Here is a 22,007-nt window from a genome sequence, read left to right as displayed (position 1 = left end):
CATCTCTAAATGATGTTATTGCATTGCCTTTAATCATCTTTTATTGCATCTTTATCCACTCACACAGCTGGCCTGTTTATACCCTCTGTGGGTTGCACTTCAGGCCTAAATTTAAACTTTCTTTCTTTTGACCATCTGAATGCTTAGAGCACACTTGGCCTATGCTACAGATTGAACAACAGTGAAATAATTAGATTTATTATCGAACAAAGCAGAGCAGGAGAATGAGAAGTGAACCAAATCCTAAATGAAACATTTTCCAACTCTCTCTCCTTCCCAATTCCCTCCTCCCAACCCAGGAGCACAGGGGACTGTGGTCACAGCCAGTTCATGGCACTGCCACCCCTCAGGGACAGGAATCCTTGTCCTGTTCCAGCCTGGGGTCTCTCCCAGGGGACACAACCCCTGCAACAGGCTGCTCCAGTGGTGATTGCCCACAAGGGCCACCAGCAGTCACTGCCATGGCTCTGCAGGAGCTTCCCATGGCTCAGAGCTTCTCTCAGTATCTCCTGCTCCACCCTGGAGTGCTGACGGGGCTGGTGGGACAATCTGCTGCACCCCGGACTCACCCACAGCACTTATTGACCTTCAGCCCAGCCCAAGAATAGCACTGCGATCACCTGAGAACAGGTAAGCGAGTAAACCTGTGCCGTGTGCAGAGCCCGCCCCTCGCTCCCATTGGCTGATTCGGCCCGTCACTCATCCTTCTCGCGCGCTGATTGGTCAGAACGGGCTATATAAAACGTTCCTGACGTTTTATATCCGTATCGAAGGTACGGGGAGACTATACTGCAATTTGGACTCGGAGTGCGTTTACTGCCGCTGCTGATGCCTCCGGAGCGAGATCTTTCTTCTAAGTGGGCAGTGAGTCAAGATATGGCCAGTGGATTCTGCCCCACTGATGCACACTCTGCTGGGAGTGCAAACATCCTTTGGGTGGAAGATCCTGGCTATTGGAAGCAGAAGAGTGACAGATCGGGGTCTGTAGATAAAAAATGGAGAGAGAGTGGATATTGCTCCATCTCTGAGAGTACAAAGCATCTCCAAGATCCTGAGCACAGGTCAGGAACTGAGCACGCAGAGCTGTCTCAGGTGCTACATCCCCTTGGTGAGGAGCAGAGCCACGACAGCTGTACGTCTGTAGGGAGCCAAGGGAAGGAGAGTGGCTCCAGCTATGGCTTCAGCTCTGGGAGGCCAGAGGAGCAGCAGAATCCTGAGCACAGGTCAGGAACTGAGCACGCAGAGCTGCCTCGGGTGCCACATCCTGCTGAGCACAACCAGAGAGATTCGATTCGTGAGTCTGAAATGAGACTAAGGAAGGATGAAGCTGTTGTTGAGATTCCCGAGGATGCCCTGGGTGCCCAGAATGGATCAGCAACCAGAGGTACAGGATTGCCTCAGCTGCCAGACCCTGCTGGGCACAGGCAGGGAGAAGCTGCTTCTCTCTTGGGGCAGAGTGAATCCCAGCCCAGGGATGGCATTGGAGAGAAGTGCCAGGATGGATCAGCAATGGGAGTCACACAAATAAAGACCCGCAGAAGATATCTGGGTGAGTGCAGGGCCAGCGCTGTGGCCTCTAGGGAGGGGACAATGGGCAATGTGAGCCCAGGAGCACAGGGCTGGCAGGGTGTGGCTGTGTCCAGGGCTCTGGAAGAGGCCTGGTGCTCTGCTGGACTGACAGCCCTGGCCCTGGGCAGTTCTGGTGCAGGCTGTCCCCTCTCCTGGCTGTGTCTCTGTTTCTCCGCTGGCTGTGTCCCTGTCCTTTATCTCTCCTGCTGCCAGCTGAGTGAGGGGCAAATGGGCTGCGGGCTGCTTCCTGCTCAGGACAGCTCCATGCTCACGGCCTGCGGCTCTTTCCAGCTCCTGCTGAGTGGATCAGATCCCATCCCGTGCTCACCCTGGCTGTGCTGACTCTGCTCCTGCTCCTGGCTGTGGCTCTGGCGGTGTCCTTGGCTGCTGTGTCAGGTAAGGAGGAGCAGCAGCCTCAGCCCAACCCCTCGGGGCACTGCGGGCTCACTGCTCCCTCACGGCCGGGATCGTCCCTCAGCCCCGCTCTGACCAATCAGCGCGCGGGAGAACGAGGAGTGACGGCTGAATCAGCCAATCGCTGGGATGGGGGGATTTGAGCGGGAAAACCAGCCAATGGGAGCTCGGGCTGCTCCGTGAGGGGAGAATGCTCAGACCTTCTGTTCGCTCTGCAGGGAGAAGACAAACTGACGCTCCGGTTACATCTGACACTCCTCTGCTGCTGGCCTGTCCCCATGGCTGGGTTGGGTACAACGGGACCTGCTACTTCCTCTCGAGGGATCGTCTCGCCTGGGATCATGCTAAGGCTCGGTGCTCCGAGCTCAAGGCCTCCCTGGCTGTGCTGGAGGACTGGGAAATGGTGAGTGAGGGGTTTGGGGTGGCTGAGGGGAGCCTGGGGAGCTCCTGGGCCAGGGCTGCAGCTCCCATTATCTGCTCCTCTCTCCTTGCCAGGAGTTCCTGTTCTGCCTCAGCAAGAACAAGGATTACTGGCTCGGGCTGCACAGACAGGGCCAGCGGCTGCAGTGGGTGGATGGCAGCAACTTCAGCTCCTCGTGAGTGCTGGGGAGCTGGGCAGGGGCTGGGGGCACAGGGGCACAAGGTGTCCCCCTGAGGTTCCAGCAATGTCTCTGCTCCTCCCTGCAGGGTTCGTGTCATGGGCAATGCAGACTGTGTGTTCCTGGCAGACAATTATCTCAGGAGACTGCCCTGCTCAAATGACATGCAGTATATCTGCAGCAGAGCCCTGTCTGACCTGTAACGGGATGGAGAAAAGATCTCTGGCTGAGAACATCCTCAGGAGTGAGATCTGCTCGAGTGACCTGAACTACGTGTGCAGCAGAGCCCAAAGTCACCTGTAACAGGACATGGGCAGAGCCTTCTGCACACTTGGCAGCTCCAGTTCTTCGTCTCTTCCTCCAGTACAAGGATGTCCTTCCTCAGCTGCAGCATCTGCCTTGTGCTGACTCTCAGGAGCACCTCAGTGCCTCATCTCTGGGTCACCTCAGTGCCACTTTATAATGTCACCTCAGTGCCTGATGTCACAAACACCTCAGTGCCTCATCTCAGGGTCACCTCAGTGCCACTTCAAAGGATTGCTGGAAAATGTGGCAGTTTAAATATTTTGTATAGCTTTAGTCAAAGGGTTCTGTTTGTCTTTACTCCAAAAATAGGAATTTCAGGTTTCTCTCCAGGGCATTGTTCTGCCAGGTGAGGTCTGATAAACTCAACATATCTACAAACATTCACCTCCAGCAGGGGTGAAGACATCTGGTCAGGAAAGCACTGACAGGGAAATTGAAGAATGAAAAATCTGATTACCATCAGAGGTGAGGAGATTCAGATCCGATGGGAAACTGAATACTGAGGGTTTGCTCAGCTTTGGAGCAATGAACACTGAGCCAATAAATTTCCATATATTTTTACTGTTTTAAATATTAAAATGATAAAAAAATCCATGTGTCATGGAATGGTTCTCTCTGCACAGCCGGGCTGTGTGTGGATGAGATGATTTCTGTGGTAATTCCTGACCAGAACTACATCCTGGCCAGATAATAAAGTAATGCCTTGACTCTCTAACATTTAAAATGTTGTTGGAGGGTTTTTGTTTTTCCTGCAGTTTCAGTGACATCAGGGAGGTACGAAATTGTCTCCAGGAGAAGGAAAATGGGGATTTGGGGTTTGTTCAGTGGGGGAAAGGAAAATGGGGATTTGGGGTTTGTTCCTGTGGGGGAAAGGAAAATGGGGATTTGGGGTTTGTTAGTGTGAGGGATAGGAAAATGGGGATTTGGGGTTTGTTCCTGTGGGGGAAAGGAAAATGGGGATTTGGGGTTTGTTCCTGTGGGGGAAAGGAAAATGGGGATTTGGGGTTTGTTCCTGTGGGGGAAAGGAAAATGGGGATTTGGGGTTTGTTCCTGTGGGGGAAAGGAAAATGGGGATTTGGGGTTTGTTCCTGTAGAGGAAAGGAAAATGGGGATTTGGGGTTTGTTCAGTGGGGAAAAGGACAGGGAGATGTGGCAGGAGGTGCTGCCGGACAAAAGCCACCCTCGCTGCCCTAAAATGGTGAAAATGAAAGAGCAGGAGATCTCTGTGATCTCTGAGAGGTGGGAATTGATGAAATACCATAGAAGAAATAAAATGGGCAGAATTGAGTGATGAAAAGCCAGAGGTATCTGAAAATAGACCCAAAATGTTCTGTGGAGCTGACTCAGCACCCTGGGGCCTCACTTCTGCTACCCGCTAATTAGGAGCAATTTGTCAGGCTAATTAATGGTTAATTAATCGCTGTTTCGCCATCGCTGAGCCGCTTTGCTCCTCTGCCAGGCTCAATCCAGCTCAGTGCGCTGGGTGAGCTCCGTGCATCGCTTTGGTTTCCCCAAAAAGCCAAAATCTCCCCAAACCCCTCGGGCTGAGCGGAGGAACGGACAGCGTTTGGGCAGAAAACTCCCAAATCGTTGTTCCCCAGGCTGGGAAGGACAGACCGAACCGATCCGGGAGCTCCGGCAGCTCCTCTCTGCCGGCCGCGATGGAACGGAGCAGGGGCAGCAGGGCAAGGGACAGGGCTGCAGGTGCCGAGGGGACACGAGGGACAGCGGGGAGGACGAAGAAGCAGTTAATGGCAAAGCAATAAAGCGATGAAGAGACAAAGCCGCACAATCCGCTCCGCAGTTGGGATCCGCTCAGCCCTGCCATGGTTTCGCTCTCACCATGGCGCCGCCGGGGAAGGGGGAGGAGCGGGCGGCAGTGACGTCACCGCCCGTCACCGCCCCTCGCTCCTCGGTCAGTTGCTGACAAGATGGCGGCGGCGGCGGAAGCAGCTTTGGGAGCGGGAGAGATTTGGGGATTCGCGGTGAGTTTGGGGGTTTTGTGTGGAGAACTGGCGGGTTTTTGGGGTTTTGTGTGGAGAACTGCGGGTTTTTTGGGTTTTGTGTGGAGAACTGCGGGTTTTTTGGGGTTTTGTGTGGAGAACTGCGGTTTTTTTTGAGTTTTGTGTGGAGAACTGGCGGGTTTTTGGGGATTTGTGTGGTGAACTGCGGGTTTTTGGGGTTTTGTGTGGAGAACTGCGGGTTTTTGGGGTTTTGTGTGGAGAACTGGCGGGTTTTTGGGGTTTTGTGTGGAGAACTGGCGGGTTTTTGGGGTTTTGTGTGGAGAACTGGCGGGTTTTTTGGGGTTTTGTGTGGAGAACTGCGGGTTTTTGGGGATTTGTGTGGAGAACTGCGGGTTTTTGGGGATTTGTGTGGAGAACTGCGGGTTTTTGGGGATTTGTGTGGAGAACTGCGGGTTTTTGGGGCCGCGGAGGGGTCTGGGGGGGCTATGGGGACATTGCCGACATATCCGAGAAACCCCGCTTCAACCTCCTAAAAATCCGTTTTATTTCCCAAAATTCCGTTTTGTTCCCAAAATTGCACTTCCTCCCTCAAAAACCCACTTTTGTCTCGCAAAAAAGTTCCACTCCCGAACCATTTATTACTCAAAATCGCATTCCATTCCCCAAAATCTTACTCTTTTTCCCAAAAATACTCCATTTAAATTCCTAAAGTCCCTTTCATTCCCTCTTTGGGCCTGAAATTAGCAATTCCACAGAGCATTTACCCTGATTTATACCTGGATTTAACCTGATTAACACCTGGATTTAACCTGATTTATGCCTGAATTTAACAATTCAAGAGGAGTAACACCTTGCAGCATTTACTCAGATTCATAGGTGAATTACCAATTCCCCAGAGCAGTAAGAGCTAACAGCATTTAACCTGATTTATATTTGAATTTAACCTGATTTATGCCCGAATGTGGCTATTCAAGAGGAGTCACAGCTAACAGCATTTAACCTGATTTACATTTGAATTCAACCTCGTTTATACCTGAATTTAACAATTCAAGAGCAGTAACACCTAGCGGCATTTAACCTGATTTGTGCCTGAATGTAACCTGATTTATGCCTGAATTTAGCGATTCGAGAGGAGTAACGCCTAGCAGCATTTAATCAGATTCCACACGTGAAATACCAGTTCCACAGAGCAGTAACAGCTAGCAGCATTTAACATGAGTCACCCTGGAACTGTAAAGCTGAGAAGAGAAATCAAACCCATTTCCGCCCCTTGCCCCGATCCGGACCCGTTCGCCGCTGCGCCTGCGCGGGGTGGGGATGGGCTGGGGCCGGGGAGGGGCGGGGCGGAGGCTGGAGGGGCGGGGCGGAGTCAAGCGGGAGCGGAGGCGGTGAGGGGCGGAGTCAGGGAGACGACGGAGCGGAGGCGTGGACGGGCTCATTAGGGCCAGGGGGTAGCGGCCGACCAGAGGCTGCGGGGCGGCGGAGCTCGGAGAGCAGCGGCGGCAGTGAGAGCAGCAGAGCCCGGGCAGGCGGCGGAGCTCGGAGAGGCTGTCCCAGCGCAGGTGGGAGCCGCGCTGCCTTGTGCCGGGGCTCGGGGCTCGCTGCGGGCGGATGGAGGGGATGCAGGGGGCGGCAGGGGGGCTGTGGCGGCTTCCTTCTCCCGTCTCCCTCCCTCCCTGGCTGTGGCGCCGTGTTGCCGCTGGCCTGAGGCCGCTGAGGGAGCGGCTGCCCGCGGTCTCCTTGCCGCTGCTGCCTCGGCAGGAGGCGGTGCCGGAGCAGCGCTGGCTCGTCCCCAGCACACCACAGCACAGCACAGCACACTCCCGTTCCCGGGACTGTTCCCGGCCATGCCGCACCGGACTGGACACCCCTACTGCTGCGGGAGATGTCCGTGCCCGGGGCTGGCAGGGGATGGAAGGAACTTGAGTGTCCCTGCCAAGGCAAGCGATGTGGAGGTGCAAGAGAGCAGCTTGGGGCATTTCGCGTGCCGCCCCTCCCTTCCGCCAGGCCTCCCGCCATGTTGGTACCCGTCTGCGGGATGTCTGCTTTGTGCGCATGCGCCCGGCTGACCCATTACCATTCCCGCTCTCCCTGCTAAGCTCCGCCTCCCTCCAACCACGCCCCCAAAGGGCGGTGCCTCCGCTCGCTGTCCCTGAGCTGCAACCCTCAGCGCAGGGCATGCAGGGGACAATGCTGAGCCCCTCAGGGCTGCTGGTTCTTTTCTTGTCCCCCCGGCAGGCTGAGCCCGATCCGCAGCTGCCCTGTTCCCGCACTCGGCAGCTCCCGGGCGCTGTCCCTAACTGTCCCTAACTGTCCCTGCCTGTCCCAGCCCGGAGCTGCACAGCCAGAGGGGTTGGGGCTGCAGGGCCGAGCTGGGCCCGGAGCTCTCTGACACTGTGTTTGTGTCCCCAGGTGCTGCCGAGAAGCAGAGACAGGGCAGGGCTGAGCTGGCAGTGCCTTCCAGAGCCAGCACCAGCCGGGACCTCATCATGTACACCACTGTTGGGATTCCCGAGGATGCCCTGGGTGCCCAGGATGGATCAGCAGTGGGAGTCACACACAGAAAGAGCCTCAGAAGATATCTGGGTGAGTGCAGGGCCAGCGCTGTGGCCTCTAGGGAGGGGACAATGGGCAGTGTGAGCCCAGGAGCACAGGGCTGACAGGGTGTGGCTGTGTCCAGGGCTCTGGAAGAGGCCTGGTGCTCTGCTGGACTGACAGCCCTGGCCCTGGGCAGTTCTGCTGCCCTGGCTGTCCCCACACCTGTGTCCCTTGTCCCTGTTCGTGCTGCCAGCTCAGTGAGTGGCACACGGGCTGAGGGTCCCTGCTGTGCTCCCTGGGTGTTGGGTGGGAGATGTGAGGGCTGGGCCTGCTCAGGACAGCTCCATGCTCACGGCCTGCGGCTCTTTTCAGCTCCTGCTGAGTGGATCAGATCCCATCCCGTGCTCACCCTGGCTGTGCTGACTCTGCTCCTGCTCCTGGCTGTGGCTCTGGCGGTGTCCTTGGCTGCTGTGTCAGGTAAGGAGGAGCAGCAGCCTCAGCCCAACCCCTCGGGGCACTGCGGGCTCACTGCTCCCTCACGGCCGGGATCGTCCCTCAGCCCCGCTCTGACCAATCAGCGCGCGGGAGAACGAGGAGTGAAGGCTGAATCAGCCAATCGCTGGGATGGGGGAATTTGAGCGGGAAAATGAGCCAATGGGAGCTCGGGCTGCTCCGTGAGGGGAGAATCCTCAGACCTTCTGTTCGCTCTGCAGGGAGAAGACAAACTGACGCTCCGGTTACATCTGACACTCCTCTGCTGCTGGCCTGTCCCCATGGCTGGGTTGGGTACAACGGGATCTGCTACTTCCTCTCGAGGGATCGTCTCTCCTGGGATCAGGCTAAGGCTCGGTGCTCCCTGCTCAGAGCCTCCCTGGCTGTGCTGGAGGACTGGGAAATGGTGAGTGAGGGGTTTGGGGTGGCTGAGGGGAGCCTGGGGAGCTCCTGGGCCAGGGCTGCAGCTCCCATTATCTGCTCCTCTCTCCTTGCCAGGAGTTCCTGTTCCATTTCAGCAGGAAGGTCGATTACTGGCTCGGGCTGCACAGACAGGACCAGCGGCTGCAGTGGGTGGATGGCAGCAACTTCAGCTCCTCGTGAGTGCTGGGGAGCTGGGCAGGGGCTGGGGGGCACAGGGGCACAAGGTGTCCCCCTGAGGTTCCAGCAATGTGTCTGCTTTTTCCTGCAGGGTCGAGGTCCAGGGCAATGCAGACTGTGTGTTCCTGGTTGAGAATTATCTCAGGAGACAGCCCTGCTCAAGTGACATGCAGTATATCTGCAGCAGAGCCCAAACTCACCTGTAACGGGATGGAGAAAAGATCTCTGGCTGAGAACATTCTCGGGAGTGAGATCTGCTCGAGTGACATGAACTATGTGGGCAGCAGAGCCCAAAGTCACCTGTAACAGGACATGGGCAGAGCCTTCTGCACACTTGGCAGCTCCAGTTCTTTGTCTCTTCCTCCAGTACAAGGATGTCCTTCCTCAGCTGCAGCATCTGCCTTGTGCTGACTCTCAGGAGCACCTCAGTGCCTCATCTCTGGGTCACCTCAGTGCCACTTTATAATGTCACCTCAGTGCCTGATGTCACAAACACCTCAGTGCCTCATCTCAGGGTCACCTCAGTGCCACTTCAAAGGATTGCTGGAAAATGTGGTAGTTTAAATATTTTGCATAACTTTAGTCAAAGGGTTCTGTTTGTCTTTACCCCAAAAATAGGAATTTCAGGTTTCTCTGCAGGGCATTGTTCTGCCAGGTGAGGTCTGATAAACTCAACATATCTACAAACATTCACCTCCAGCAGGGGTGAAGACATCTGGTCAGGAAAGCACTGACAGGGAAATTGAAGAATGAAAAATCTGATTACCATCAGAGGTGAGGAGATTCAGATCCAATGGGAAACTGAATACTGAGTGTTTACTCTGCTTTGGAGCAATGAACACTGAGCCAATGCTTTTCTATGTCTTTGTATTGTATAAAATATTTAAATATTTAAAAAATCCATGTGTCATGGAATGATTGATTCCATGAGATGATGAGATGATTTCTGTGGTAATTCCTGATCAGAACTACATTCTGGCCAGATAATAAAGTAATGCCTTGACTCTCTGACATTAAAAATGTTGTTGGAGGGTTTTTGTTTCTCCTGCAGTTTCAGTGACATCAGGGAGGTACGAAATTGTCTCCAGGAGAAGGAAAATGGGGATTTGGGGTTTGTTCCTGTAGGGGAAAGGAAAATGGGGATTTGGGGTTTGTTCAGTGGGGAAAAGGACAGGGAGTTGTGGCAGGAGGTGCTGCCGGACAAAAGCCACCCTCGCTGCCCTAAAGTGGTGAAAATGAAAGAGCAGGAGATCTCTGTGATCTCTGAGAGGTGGGAATTGATGAAATACCATAGAAGAAATAAAATGGGCAGAATTGAGTGATGAAAAGCCAGAGGTATCTGAAAATAGACCCAAAAAGTTCTGTGGAGCTGACTCAGCGCCCTGGGGCCTCACTTCTGCTCCCCGCTAATCAGGAGCAGCTTGTCAGGCTAATGAATGGTTAATTAATCGCTGTTTCGCCATCGCTGAGCCGCTTTGCTCCTCTGCCAGGCTCAGTCCAGCTCAGTGCGCTGGGTGAGCTCCGTGCATCGCTTTGGTTTCCCCAAAAAGCCAAAATCTCCCCAAACCCCTCGGGCTGAGCGGAGGAACGGACAGCGTTTGGGCAGAAAACTCCCAAATCGTTGTTCCCCAGGCTGGGAAGGACAAACCAAACCGAAGGAGACAAAGCCGCACAATCCGCTCCGCACTTGGGATCCCCTCAGCCCTGCCATGGTTTCGCTCTCACTATGGCGCCGCCGGGGAAGGGGAGCGGGCGGCAGTGACGTCACACAACGTTCCCTGCCGAGTTCAGACCGCAGCGCGAGGAGCGGGGGAGATTTGGGCATTTCTGGTGAGTTTTGGGTTCTTGGGGCTGCGGAGGGGTCTGGGGGGCTATGGGGACATTGCCGACATAGCCGGAAAATCTGACTTCCAGCTCCTAAGAATCCATTTTATTTCCCAAAATCCCATTTTATTCCCAAAATTGTACTTCAACCCTCAAAAACCCACTTTTGTCTCGCAAAAAACTTCCACTCCCAAACCGTTTTATTCCTCAAAATCTCATTCCATCCCCCAAAATCTTACTCTTTTTCCCAAAAATACTCCATTTTAATTCCTAAAGTCCCTTTTATTCCCTCTTTGTGTCTGAAATTAACAATTTAATAGAGGAGTAACATTAATAGCATTTAACACGATTTGTACCTGAATTTAACCTGATTTACACCTGAATTTACCAATTCAAGAGGAGTAACACCTTGCAGCATTTAATCAGATTCATATGTGAATTACCAATTCCACAGAGCAGTAACACCTAACAGCATTTAACATTATTCATACTGGAATTGTAAAGTTGAGATACCAAACCCCTTTGCTCCCGTTCTGTTCATGTTCCAGGACACTTGTTCAACAGGGACAGTGGGACTGCGCGGGGTGCGGATCGACTGTGCGGCCCGGGGCGGCGGAGCTCGGAGAGCAGCGGCGGCAGTGAGAGCAGCAGAGCCCGGGAAGGGGCGGCGGAGCTCGGAGAGCAGCGGCGGCAGTGATCAGGGCGGAGCTCTGGAGGCGGCGGAGCTCGGAGAGCAGCGGCAGCAGCGATCAGGGCAGAGCCCGGGCAGGCGGCGGCGGAGCTCGGAGAGGCTGTCCCAGCGCAGGTGGGAGCCGCGCTGCCTTGTGCCGGGGCTCGGGGCTCGCTGCGGGCGGATGGAGGGGATGCAGGGGGCGGCAGGGGGGCTGTGGCGGCTTCCTTCTCCCGTCTCCCTCCCTCCCTCCCTCCCTGACTATGGCGCCGTGTTGCCGCTGGCCTGAGGCCGCTGAGGGAGCGGCTGCCCGCGGTCTCCTTGCCGCTGCTGCCTCGGCAGGAGGCGGTGCCGGAGCAGCGCTGGCTCGTCCTGCTTGCTGTGGGGAGCACAGAACAGAAAAACACAGCACAGAAGAGAAGAGCACAGAACAACACAGAACAGCACAGAACAGCACAGCACAGCACACTCCTGTTCCCGGGACTGTTCCCGGCCATGCCGCACCGGGCTGGCGCCCCTGCTGCAGCGGGAGATGATGGAAAGGGATGGCAGGGGATGGAAGGAAGAGAGCAGCTTGGGGCATGTCGCGGATCCTCCCACCGTCCCTCCGGCCCGCCGCTATGTTCGTCATGCGCCCCGACCTGCAGCGCTATCTGCGCTCCGCTCCGCCCTCCGCGCTCTCCTTCCCGCAATCCCCGTCAGGCTCTGCCTCTTCTCTCAACCACGCACCGACCTGGCTCTGCCGCGCTCGCTGTCCCTGAGCTGCAACCCTCAGCGCAGGGCATGCAGGGGACAATGCTGAGCCCCTCAGGGCTGCTGGTTCTTTCCTTGCCCCCCCGGCAGGCTGAGCCCGATTTGCAGCTGCCCTGTTCCCGCACTCGGCAGCTCCCGGGCGCTGTCCCTAACTGTCCCTAACTGTCCCTGCCTGTCCCAGCCCGGAGCTGCACAGCCAGAGGCGTTGGGGCTGCAGGCCAAGCTGGGCCCGGAGCTCTCTGACACTGTGTTTATGTCCCCAGGTGCTGCCGGAGAGCAGAGACAGGGCAGGACTGAGCTGGCAGCGCCTTCCAGAGCCAGCACCAGCCGGGGCCTCTCATCATGTATAACGCCGCTGTTGAGATTCCCGAGGATGCCCTGGGTGCCCAGGATGGATCAGCAATGGGAGTCACACACAGAAAGAGCCTCAGAAGATATCTGGGTGAGTGCAGGGCCAGCGCTGTGGCCTCTAGGGAGGGGACAATGGGCAGTGTGAGCCCAGGAGCACAGGGCTGGCAGGGTGTGGCTGTGTCCAGGGCTCTGGAAGAGGCCTGGTGCTCTGCTGGACTGAGCCCTGGCCCTGGGCAATTCTGCTGCCCTGGCTGTCCCCACACCTGTGTCCCTTGTCCCTGTTCGTGCTGCCAGCTCAGTGAGTGTCACACGGGCTGAGGGTCCCTGCTGTGCTCCCAGGGCGTTGGGTGGGGATGTGAGGGCTGGGCCTGCTCAGGACAGCTCCATGCTCACGGTCTGCGGCTCTTTCCAGCTCCTGCTGAGTGGATCAGATTCCATCCCGTGCTCACCCTGGCTGTGCTGACTCTGCTCCTGCTCCTGGCTGTGGCTCTGGCGGTGTCCTTGGCTGCTGTGTCAGGTAAGGAGGAGCAGCAGCCTCAGCCCAACCCCTCGGGGCACTGCGGGCTCACTGCTCCCTCACGGCCGGGATCGTCCCTCAGCCCCGCTCTGACCAATCAGCGCGCGGGAGAACGAGGAGTGACGGCTGAATCAGCCAATCGCTGGGATGGGGGAATTTGAGCGGGAAAATGAGCCAATGGGAGCTCGGGCTGCTCCGTGAGGGGAGAATGCTCAGACCTTCTGTTCGCTCTGCAGGGAGAAGACAAACTGACACTCCGGTTACATCTGACACTCCACGGCTGCTGGCCTGTCCCCATGGCTGGGTTGGGTACAACGGGATCTGCTACTTCCTCTCGAGGGATCGTCTCTCCTGGGATCAGGCTCAGGCTCGGTGCTCTGAGCTCGAGGCTTCCCTGGCTGTGCTGGAGGACTGGGAAATGGTGAGTGAGGGGTTTGGGGTGGCTGAGGGGAGCCTGGGGAGCTCCTGGGCCAGGGCTGCAGCTCCCATTATCTGCTCCTCTCCCCTTGCCAGGAGTTCCTGTTCCATTTCAGCAGGAATGTCGATTACTGGCTCGGGCTGCACAGACAGGACCAGCGGCTGCAGTGGGTGGATGGCAGCAACTTCAGCTCCTCGTGAGTGCTGGGGAGCTGGGCAGGGGCATGGGGGGCACAGGCAGGGCCTGGGGGGCACAGGGGCACAAAGTGTCCCTCTGAGGTTCCAACGTTATCTCTGCTTTTTCCTGCAGGGTTCCTGTGCTGGGCAATGCAGACTGTGTGCACCTGGCTGAGAATTGTCTCAGGAGACAGCCCTGCTCAAATGACATGCAGTATATCTGCAGCAGACCCCAAACTCACCTGTGACAGAGGATAGAGGAACGATCTTTTCCATGCTGAGCAGTCAAAGGTTGATATTTTCCACTCCAGCAAAGGGATTTCCTTCCTCAGCCACAGCGTCTGCCTTGCACTGACTCTCAGAGTCATCTCAGTGTTTGTTCTCCTGATCACCTCAGTGCCTCTGCTCAGGGTCACCTCAGGTTCTGATCTCATGATCACCTCAGTGCCTGATCTGCAGGAGATGAACCTGCAGGAGGAGGAGATGATGATGAGGAAGCTGATCTGTGGCTGCTTTGCCTGGGGCTTTGGGTTGCTTTCTCCTTCTGGAATCTTTCCAGGACTTAATCCTGTTTCTCTTGCTCTCCATTTTTCTACAGTGATCTTTTCTTTATATATGGATATAATGGTGATTTCAAACACATTCTCCTGACACTGTATTTCTACACTAATCTTGCACATTTACATTGATCTACTGCTTTGCTTACAGACTATGAACAGGTGCTTCATATGAGTGTGACCTTCCTGGGTGTGAATTACTAATAATGCCAAGGTGTGGATTTAACCCCACCTGGGCCATTTGCTTAAGGGCTGGAATCAATCCTTGGAGGTCCCTTCCAGCTCAGAGCATGGTTTGAGATGTCCTTGTGTGACCTCCATCAGTATTTATCGTGCCAATGCTGCTGTTGTTCTTATTTACTGTATTATTTTATTACGTTCACAATAAACACTTGTCAAGGCCATGCTGTCCCTCGTGTCCCCTCAGCACCTGCAGCCCTGTCCCTTGCCCTGCTGCCCCTGCCCCGGGGGCTTCAGCCGAGCCAGAGCCTCTTCCCAGTGCTCCCAGTGCTCCCAGTCTGCCCGTGCAGCCTCCAGCAGCCAGCGAGGCCTTCAGCTGGGCCGGCAGAGAGGAGCTGCTGGAGCTCCCAAATCAGTTGGGTTCCGTTTGTCCTTCCCAGCCTGGGGAACAACGATTTGGGAGTTTTCTGCCCAAACCCTGTCCGTTCCTCCGCTCAGCCCAAGGGGTTTGGGGAGATTTTGGGTTTTTGGGGGAAATCAAAGCGATGTGGGGACAAGGCGGGATTGTCCCTCAGCCGCGTTCTGACCAATCAGAGTTCGAGAATGAGGAGTGGCAGCAGAATCTGCCAATGGGAGTGGAGGGCGGGATGTCCGCAGGGTATATAAAGGGGTCACTGAGCAGCAGAGAATTCTTCATAGGTTTTTAAAATGTCGTAGGAGAAAAAGGCCTGGAATGTCCCGGGCCGTGCTGGAGGCCAAGGAACCGCTGCTGCTCTGAACCGGCGGGAGGTGAAAACCGCTGTGACACTGTCCTCCTCACCCTGGTGTCCCTCGACAGCACACAATGCCGCGGGAACAGGCTGCTCCAGCAGGGATCCCCCACAAGTCCCGCCAGCAGCCACTTCCATGGCTCGGCAGGAGCTTCCCATGGCTCAGGGTCTCTCTCGGGCATCCCCTGCTCCGGCCTGGGCTCCTGCCGGGGCTGCAGGGGAGTCCCTGCTCCATCCCGGCCTCACCCACAGCTCACACCGAGCTGGACCTGCAGCTCCAGGTCACACCGAGCTCCCGCCGGTTGAGGGCAGCAGCGATTCTTTGTCCTCCTGCCCGGGCTGGGACACTGCAGGGCTGAGGAGCCAAAAAGCGAATTTCGGCCACAACCCCGGGACTGTGCCTGGAGCGACCGGGGCGAGTCTGTGCGTGTGCAGAGCCCGCGCCTCGCTGCCATTGGCTCGCTGTGCCGTCACTCCGAATTCTCGCGCGGTGATTGGTCAGCGCGGGACAAGCACCGCCCCGGTACCGCCATTGCCGGAGGGTCAGTGAGGGCTCGGGAGCGGCAGCGGCCGGAGCGCCGTGAGGCGGCGGAGCTCGGAGGCGGCGGAGCTCGGCGGTGATCGCAGCACAGCGACCCGGGGACAGGAGAGACACCTCTGTGCTACCGACAGCAAGCGGGACGAGCCAGCGCTGCTCCGGCACCGCCTCCTGCCGAGGCAGCAGCGGCAAGGAGACCGCGGGCAGCCGCTCCCTCAGCGGCCTCAGGCCAGCGGCAACACGGCGCCACAGCCAGGGAGGGAGGGAGACGGGAGAAGGAAGCCGCCACAGCCCCCCTGCCGCCCCCTGCATCCCCACCATCCGCCCGCAGCGAGCCCCGAGCCCCGGCACAAGGCAGCGCGGCTCCCACCTGCGCTGGGACAGCCTCTCCGAGCTCCGCCGCCTGTCCGGGCTCTGCTGCTCTCACTGCCGCCGCTGCCGGTGCCACAGCCGATCCGCACAGCCGATCCGCCGATCCCGCTGCCGTGAGTGCGAGACAGCGAGTGCCGGTAGAACGGCGCGGGAGCTGAGGGTGTGGCTGAAGCACCTGCTCACCTGGCTGCCCCGCGGCCAATCCGAGGGCCGCAACGAGCGGGGGGCGGAGCCTCGGCGCTGCAGGTAGAGGAGCAGAGAGATACCTGAGCGCCCGCTAGCCTTGCGGGGCAGGCGGGACTGCGGTGAAGTGACACGTACCGAGCTCGCTTTGGCCCCGCTGCCGCCCTGCCCTCCATCCCCTCCTCCGGTGTTTCCCGGCTCCGGGGCTCACGGCCGTTCGCCGAGGTTGTACCGGCAGTGGGCAGAGCGGCTCGGGGCAGGTACCGCTGGCTGCACCGCCCCGGCAACGCCCGAGCGGCAGGTGATGGAATGAAGGGGACCGAAGGGCTCTCCCCCAGCAGAGCCTTTGGTTAGAGCTAAGCCGGGGAAAGACGATGTTGAATTTTTGGTAGATTCCAGGGCAGTGTGTTCTGTGCTAAATACTTTAGAATGGAAATTAAGTCAAGATACTGTAAAGGTTGTTGGACCTGCAGGAGTAACTGAAACACAGCCTTTCTTCAAACCTTTGAAATTCAAGCTGGGGAAGCACTGGGTAACTCATCAATTTATCTATATGCGTAACTCCCCTAAACCATTGCTCGGGAGGGATTTACTGGAGAAATTAGAGGCTGAAATTAAATTTAAAAAAGGACGGGGCATACAAGTCACGATTCTAAATGAGTCTAAATTTGTCGAAGTTGCTGTGCTTTTTATACAGCAGAAGTGTGGTGAAATCCCCACTGACACTGAAAATGCTGTCAGTCCAACAGTGTGGGCCAGGGATGTTCTGGGAAGATCCAAACGAGCAGAACCAGTGAGTGTTGCACTGAAACCAGGAGCAATCCGGGTGAGACAAAAACAATACCCTTGAAAACCAGACAGCCGTGAGGGACTAGCAGCTGTGATTGAAAAGTTCCTTAAATTGGGGCTGTTGGTGGAATGTGAATCCAACTACGACACACCCATCCTGCCCGTCAAGAAGGCTGATGACAAATGTTCTAGATGAGTGCAGGATTGAAGGGCAATTAACAAGATCACAGAGGACATACATCCAACTGTACTGAACCCCTACACTCTTTTGACCACACTGACAAATGAACTGGGGGGCTCATGATGAGGTCCCGGCTGGTGCTGGCTCTGGAAGGCGCTGCCAGCTCAGCCCTGCCCTGTCTCTGCTCCCCGGCAGCACCTGGGGACACAAACACAGTGTCAGAGAGCTCCGGGCCCAGCTCGGCCCTGCAGCCCCAACCCCTCTGGCTGTGCAGCTCCGGGCTGGGACAGTTAGGGACAGGCAGGGACACTTAGGGACAGGCAGGAACAGTTAGGGACAGCGCCCGGGAGCTGCCGAGTGCGGGAACAGGGCAGCTGCGGATCGGGCTCAGCCTGCCGGGGGGGCAAGGAAAGAACCAGCAGCCCTGAGGGGCTCAGCATTGTCCCCTGCATGCCCTGCGCTGAGGGTTGCAGCTCAGGGACAGCGAGGGAAGGCAGCACCCGGTCGGTACATGTTTGAGAGAAGAGGCAGAGCCTGGCAGGGAAGGCGGGGCGGAGAGCGCGGACATGGTGGGCGGGGCGGGGGCGCAGCGCTGGGCCCCGGCCACACCAACTATCAGACGGAATCAGTGAAATGCCCCAGGCAGATCTCTTTCTCCTCCCGAGCGCTTGGCTTGGCAGAAACACTCAGGTTCCTCCCATCCCCTGCCAGCCCCTGGCACGAACATGTTCCGCTGCACCAGGGGCGCCCAGCCCTGTGCGGCATGGCCGGGAACAGTCCCGGGAACGGGAGTGTGCTGTGCTGTGTTGTTCTGTTCTGTGCTACCGACAGCGAGCGGGACGAGCCAGCGCGGCTCCGGCACCGCCTCCTGCCGAGGCAGCAGCGGCAAGGAGACCGCGGGCAGCCGCTCCCTCAGCGGCCTCAGGCCAGCGGCAACACGGCGCCACAGCCAGCGAGGGAGGGAGGGAGGGAGGGAGACGGGAGAAGGAAGCCGCCACAGCCCCCCTGCCGCCCCCTGCATCCCCTCCATCCGCCCGCAGCGAGCCCCGAGCCCCGGCACAAGGCAGCGCGGCTCCCACCTGCGCTGGGACAGCCTCTCTGAGCTCCGCCGCCTGCCCGGGCTCCGCTCCGATCACTGCCCCTCCCCGGGCTCTGATCACTGCCTTTTCCCAGGCTCCGATCACTGCCCCTCCCCGGGCTCTGCTCCTCTCACTACTACCTCCCCGGGGCTCCGCTCCGATCCCTGCCCCTCCCCGGGCTCCGCTCCGCTCGCTGCCGGGTGCCACACTCGAGCTGAACGGCGCACGCTGCAGCCTTTAAACTACGGAGAACGAAGAACGGCGGAGTGCGAGAAAGGGTCGGGAGAGAGGTGGATTTCCTTGCTCAGTTTTGCCATTAATTGTGAGTCACCTGTACACCTTTGATTTAACACCTGTGGATTGTCACAAACATCCATCGTGAGTCACCTTTACACCTGCGGGTTAACACCTGGGGATTGTTACAAACATCCATAAATCAGGTTAAATGTCCTCACTTCTGTTACTCCTCTGGAAATCTTAAATTCAGGTATAAATCAGCTTCAATGCTGTGGAATTGTTAAATTCAGGCATAAATTAGGTTCAATTCAGGTATAAATCCGGTTAAATGCCGTTCGTGTTACTTCTCTTGAATTGTTAAATTCAGGTATAACTCAGATTTAGTTCAGCTATAAATGAGGTGAAATTCAAATATAAATCAGGTGAAATGCTGTTAGCTGTGACTCCTCTTGAATTGCTAAACTCTGTTATAAATGAAGTTAAATTCAGGTATGAATCCGGTTAAATGCTGTTAAATGTCACTCCTCTATTAAATTGTTAGATTCAGACACACAGGGAATAAAAGGGATTTTAGAATTAAAATGCAGTACTTTTGGGAAAAAGAGCGGGATTTTTGAGGATGGAATGGGATTTTGAAGAATAAAATGGTTAGAAGTGGAAGGTTTTTTGCAAAATAAAATTTCATTTTTGAGGGGTGAAATGGAATTTGGGAAATAAAATGGGATTTGGGAAATAAAATGGGTTTTTAGGGTTTTGTAGTGGGTTTTTTAGGGAATGGAAGGGGATTTGAGGAAAAATAGTGAGATTTTGGGAATAAAAGTGGGAGTTTTGGGGAATAATAGCTTTTGGGGAATAAAGAGGATATTTTTGGGAATGGAGTTTTAGGGAATAAAAGCAGAATTTGGGAGATAGAAGCAGATTTTTGAGGCACAGAAGTGGATTTTTTTGGCGAAGGAAAATGGATTTGCGGGGAATAATGATGAATGTTTTGGGAATAAAGTGGAAATTTGGGGGAATGATATTTGGGGATAAAACAGATTTTTAGAGGTTTAAAGTGGGGTTTTTTTGGGGAATGAGAGCGAGGTTTCTTTCATGGAAGGGGATTTTGGGAAACAAAAGTGGGTTTTTGGTGGGATAGAATGGTTTTCGGAGGGAATCAAATGGATGTTTTTTGGAAATGAAGAGGGATTTTCTCCTCCCCTCCTCCCCTCCCCTTCCCTCCCCTGCAGTTCTCCACCGGCAGCCGCAGAATTCGGGAAGCAGCAAAATGGGGACTTTTGGGGACACCAAGGGAAGCCTGGAAAATGTCCTCTCTGAGCTGCGGGAATTCCTCTGCCCCTCCCAGCCGCCAGGGAACAACCCCGAGGCTTCTCTGCTCCTCAAGCTTCCCCAAAATCTCCTGGCAGAACCGGATTGGAGCCCCAGGAGCAGCTTAGGGTGTGCTGGGGAGAGAACAGGAACGGAGAAAATGATGGAACAGAAGGGAAGGGAGAAAATGATGGAACAGACGGGAAGGGAGAAATTGGAACAAATGGGAATGGAGAAATTGGAAATGAAACAAACGGGAATGAAACATAACAAATGAAACAAAGGGGAATGAAACAAATGAAAAAACGGGAATGAAACAAATGAAACAAACCGGAGTGAAACACAACGAATGAAACAAAGGGGAATGAAACAAATGTAACAAAGGGGAACGAAACAAATTAATCAAAGGGGAATGAAACAAAACAAGTGAAACAAACGGGAAGGATACAAATGAAACAAACGGGAATGAAACAAATGAAAAAAGGAGAATGAAACAAAACAAATGAAAAAAACGGGAACGAAACAAATGAACCAAAGGGGAATGAAAAAAATGAAACAAAACAAACTAAACAAACGGGAACGAAACAAACGGCAATGAGACACTGAGGCCTCTCAGGGTGTGCCAGGGGTGAGGTGAGGACTTGGTGACCTGACCAGCTCTGATCCCGTTTTCCAGGAGCTCAGGGATGCAGGATTTGCCCCCCGGGCTGGACGCTGGAAAAGACCAAGTGCTACTGGAATTCCACTGAACAGAACCCTTGGAAGAAGAGCCAGGAGGAGTGCAAGAGTCGGGGAGCAACGCTGCTGGTGCTGCAGGATCAGGAGGAGCTGGTGAGGGAATGCTGGGGTTGGGAATGGGGGAAGGACAAGGGGCTGCTGCTGGGGCTGGAGGTTCCCAAAATCCTGGGATGGGGATGAGCTGGTGAGGGAATGATTGGGTAGGGAATGGGGGAAGCACATTGACCCTGCTGGGGTCAGTGAGGGGTTGGAAAGGTCTGAGTGCCCCGGGAGAGTCAAACGAGAACTGTGCTCTCCTGAAGTTAAAGAGCTGCAAACGCTGATCCTCCTCCCCATAACAGCTGACAGAACCCGCAGGCAGTGCTGCTGGTGAGCTCTGATCGCTCCGATCTGCTCCGGCAGAGCCCCAAGCTCTGCTCTCCCCAAATTCCCCTCCAGCACTTCCCCCGCCGCTGCAATCCCCGCCCGGCGGCTGAGCTGTCGCTGCTCGCCGGGACAGTCACGGCATAAAACCTTCCTGGAAAGGGTTTTTAGTGCCTGGGAGGGATTTCCCGGCGTTTGTGTGCTCCGCGGGTTGTGCGGCTCCTTCAGGGACACGGGGCGGCCGAGTGCAGCTTTTAGATTATTTATTTTATTTTATTCTTTACCTCTTCTTGCACTCGCAGCTCGCCCGTCCCTCGCTGCGGCTCCTTCAGTGGCAAGGGGGGAGCGGACACGCACCGTAGGGCTGCTCTTTTGCTTACCGCTTATTCTATTTTTTATCTTTCCTGTCGTTCCCACCCCGCCCGTCTCCTCCCTGGCCCCGGGGCAGCACAAACCCCTCAGCGTGTCTCCAAAGGCCTCGCCCGCCGCCGCTCCCCGAGGCTCCCCGCGCCTCTGCCTCCATCCAGCGCTGCCGATGTCCCCAAGTCCCCAAACCGGGTTAAATCAGCTCAAATTCAGGTGGAAGTGCCCAGTGCCTCCGCCAAGGGGTGGAATTGCCCAATGGAATGATGGAATCCTGTGAGGCACCGCACAGAGTCCCTCAGAACACCCCGGGAGTCCCGCCGGGAGCACCTGCCATGGCTCTGAGGGGCTTCCCACGGGCTCGGGGTCTCTCTCAGCTATCTCTGCTCCGGCCTGGACTCCTGCCGGGGCTGCAGGAGGTCTCTGCTCCATCCCGGACTCACCACAGCGGTTCCTCGCCCTCCTGCCCAGCCCGGGACATTCCAGCGCAATCCCGAGTCTGACTTTGAGGCTTCGCGGAGCTTCGAGCCCCTCAGAGATCCTTTTATATAACACGCCCAAAGCCCGCCCCTCACTCCCATTGGCTGATGTTCCCGCCCGAACCCCACTGCTCCTTTTGATTGGCCGAATCTCCCGCCACTCCTCATCCTCGCGCACTGATTGGCCAGAGCTGCTCTGAGGGACAATCCCGCCTTGTCCCCACATCGCTTTCATTTCCCCCAAAAAGCCAAAATCTCCCCAAACCCCTTGGGCTGAGCGGAGGAACGGACAGCGTTTGGGCAGAAAACTCCCAAATCGTTGTTCCCCAGGCTGGGAAGGACAAACGGAACCCAACTGATTTGGGAGCTCCAGCAGCTCCTCTCTGCCGGCCCAGCTGAAGGCCTCGCTGGCTGCTGGAGGCTGCACGGGCAGACTGGGAGCACTGGGAGCACTGGGAAGAGGCTCTGGCTCGGCTGAAGCCCCCGGGGCAGGGGCAGCAGGGCAAGGGACAGGGCTGCAGGTGCTGAGAGGACACGAGGGACAGTGTGGACTTAACAAGTGTTTATTGTGAACGTAATAAAATAATACAGTGTGAGCAGCAACATTGGCACCATAATTACTGATGGAGGTCACACGAGGACATCTGAAACCATGCTCTGAGTTGGAAGGGACCTCCAA

The 22,007-nt window shown here is 56.1% G+C and overlaps 3 protein-coding genes across 3 annotated transcripts in view; 2 read left to right on the top strand and 1 right to left on the bottom strand.

The window, feature by feature from the left end:
• LOC146421500 (C-type lectin domain family 2 member B-like) overlaps positions 1–22,007 on the bottom strand; it is a 149,470-nt gene that overhangs the window by 124,557 nt on the left and 2,906 nt on the right. The gene's annotated exons all lie outside the window — the stretch shown is intronic.
• LOC146421501 (early activation antigen CD69-like) lies at positions 1,095–14,152 on the top strand. The gene is made up of 5 exons (XM_085047385.1): positions 1,095–1,549; positions 1,861–1,965; positions 2,202–2,386; positions 2,479–2,579; positions 13,325–14,152. Exons 1-5 carry the CDS (start codon positions 1,306–1,308, stop codon positions 13,437–13,439), a joined length of 750 nt encoding a protein of 249 aa, XP_084903511.1. The 5' UTR covers positions 1,095–1,305; the 3' UTR covers positions 13,440–14,152.
• LOC146421502 (C-type lectin domain family 2 member B-like) lies at positions 8,009–9,289 on the top strand. Its single transcript, XM_085047392.1, has 3 exons — positions 8,009–8,288; positions 8,381–8,481; positions 8,574–9,289. Exons 1-3 carry the CDS (start codon positions 8,037–8,039, stop codon positions 8,686–8,688), a joined length of 468 nt encoding a protein of 155 aa, XP_084903518.1. The 5' UTR covers positions 8,009–8,036; the 3' UTR covers positions 8,689–9,289.

This window comes from Lichenostomus cassidix, unplaced genomic scaffold (assembly GCF_008360975.1).
Source record: "Lichenostomus cassidix isolate B80296 unplaced genomic scaffold, HeHo_3.0 HiC_scaffold_33, whole genome shotgun sequence".
Taxonomy (NCBI): domain Eukaryota; kingdom Metazoa; phylum Chordata; class Aves; order Passeriformes; family Meliphagidae; genus Lichenostomus; species Lichenostomus cassidix.
The sequence above is the reverse complement of the archived record's forward strand: the minus strand, read 5'-3'. Positions and strand labels throughout refer to the sequence as shown.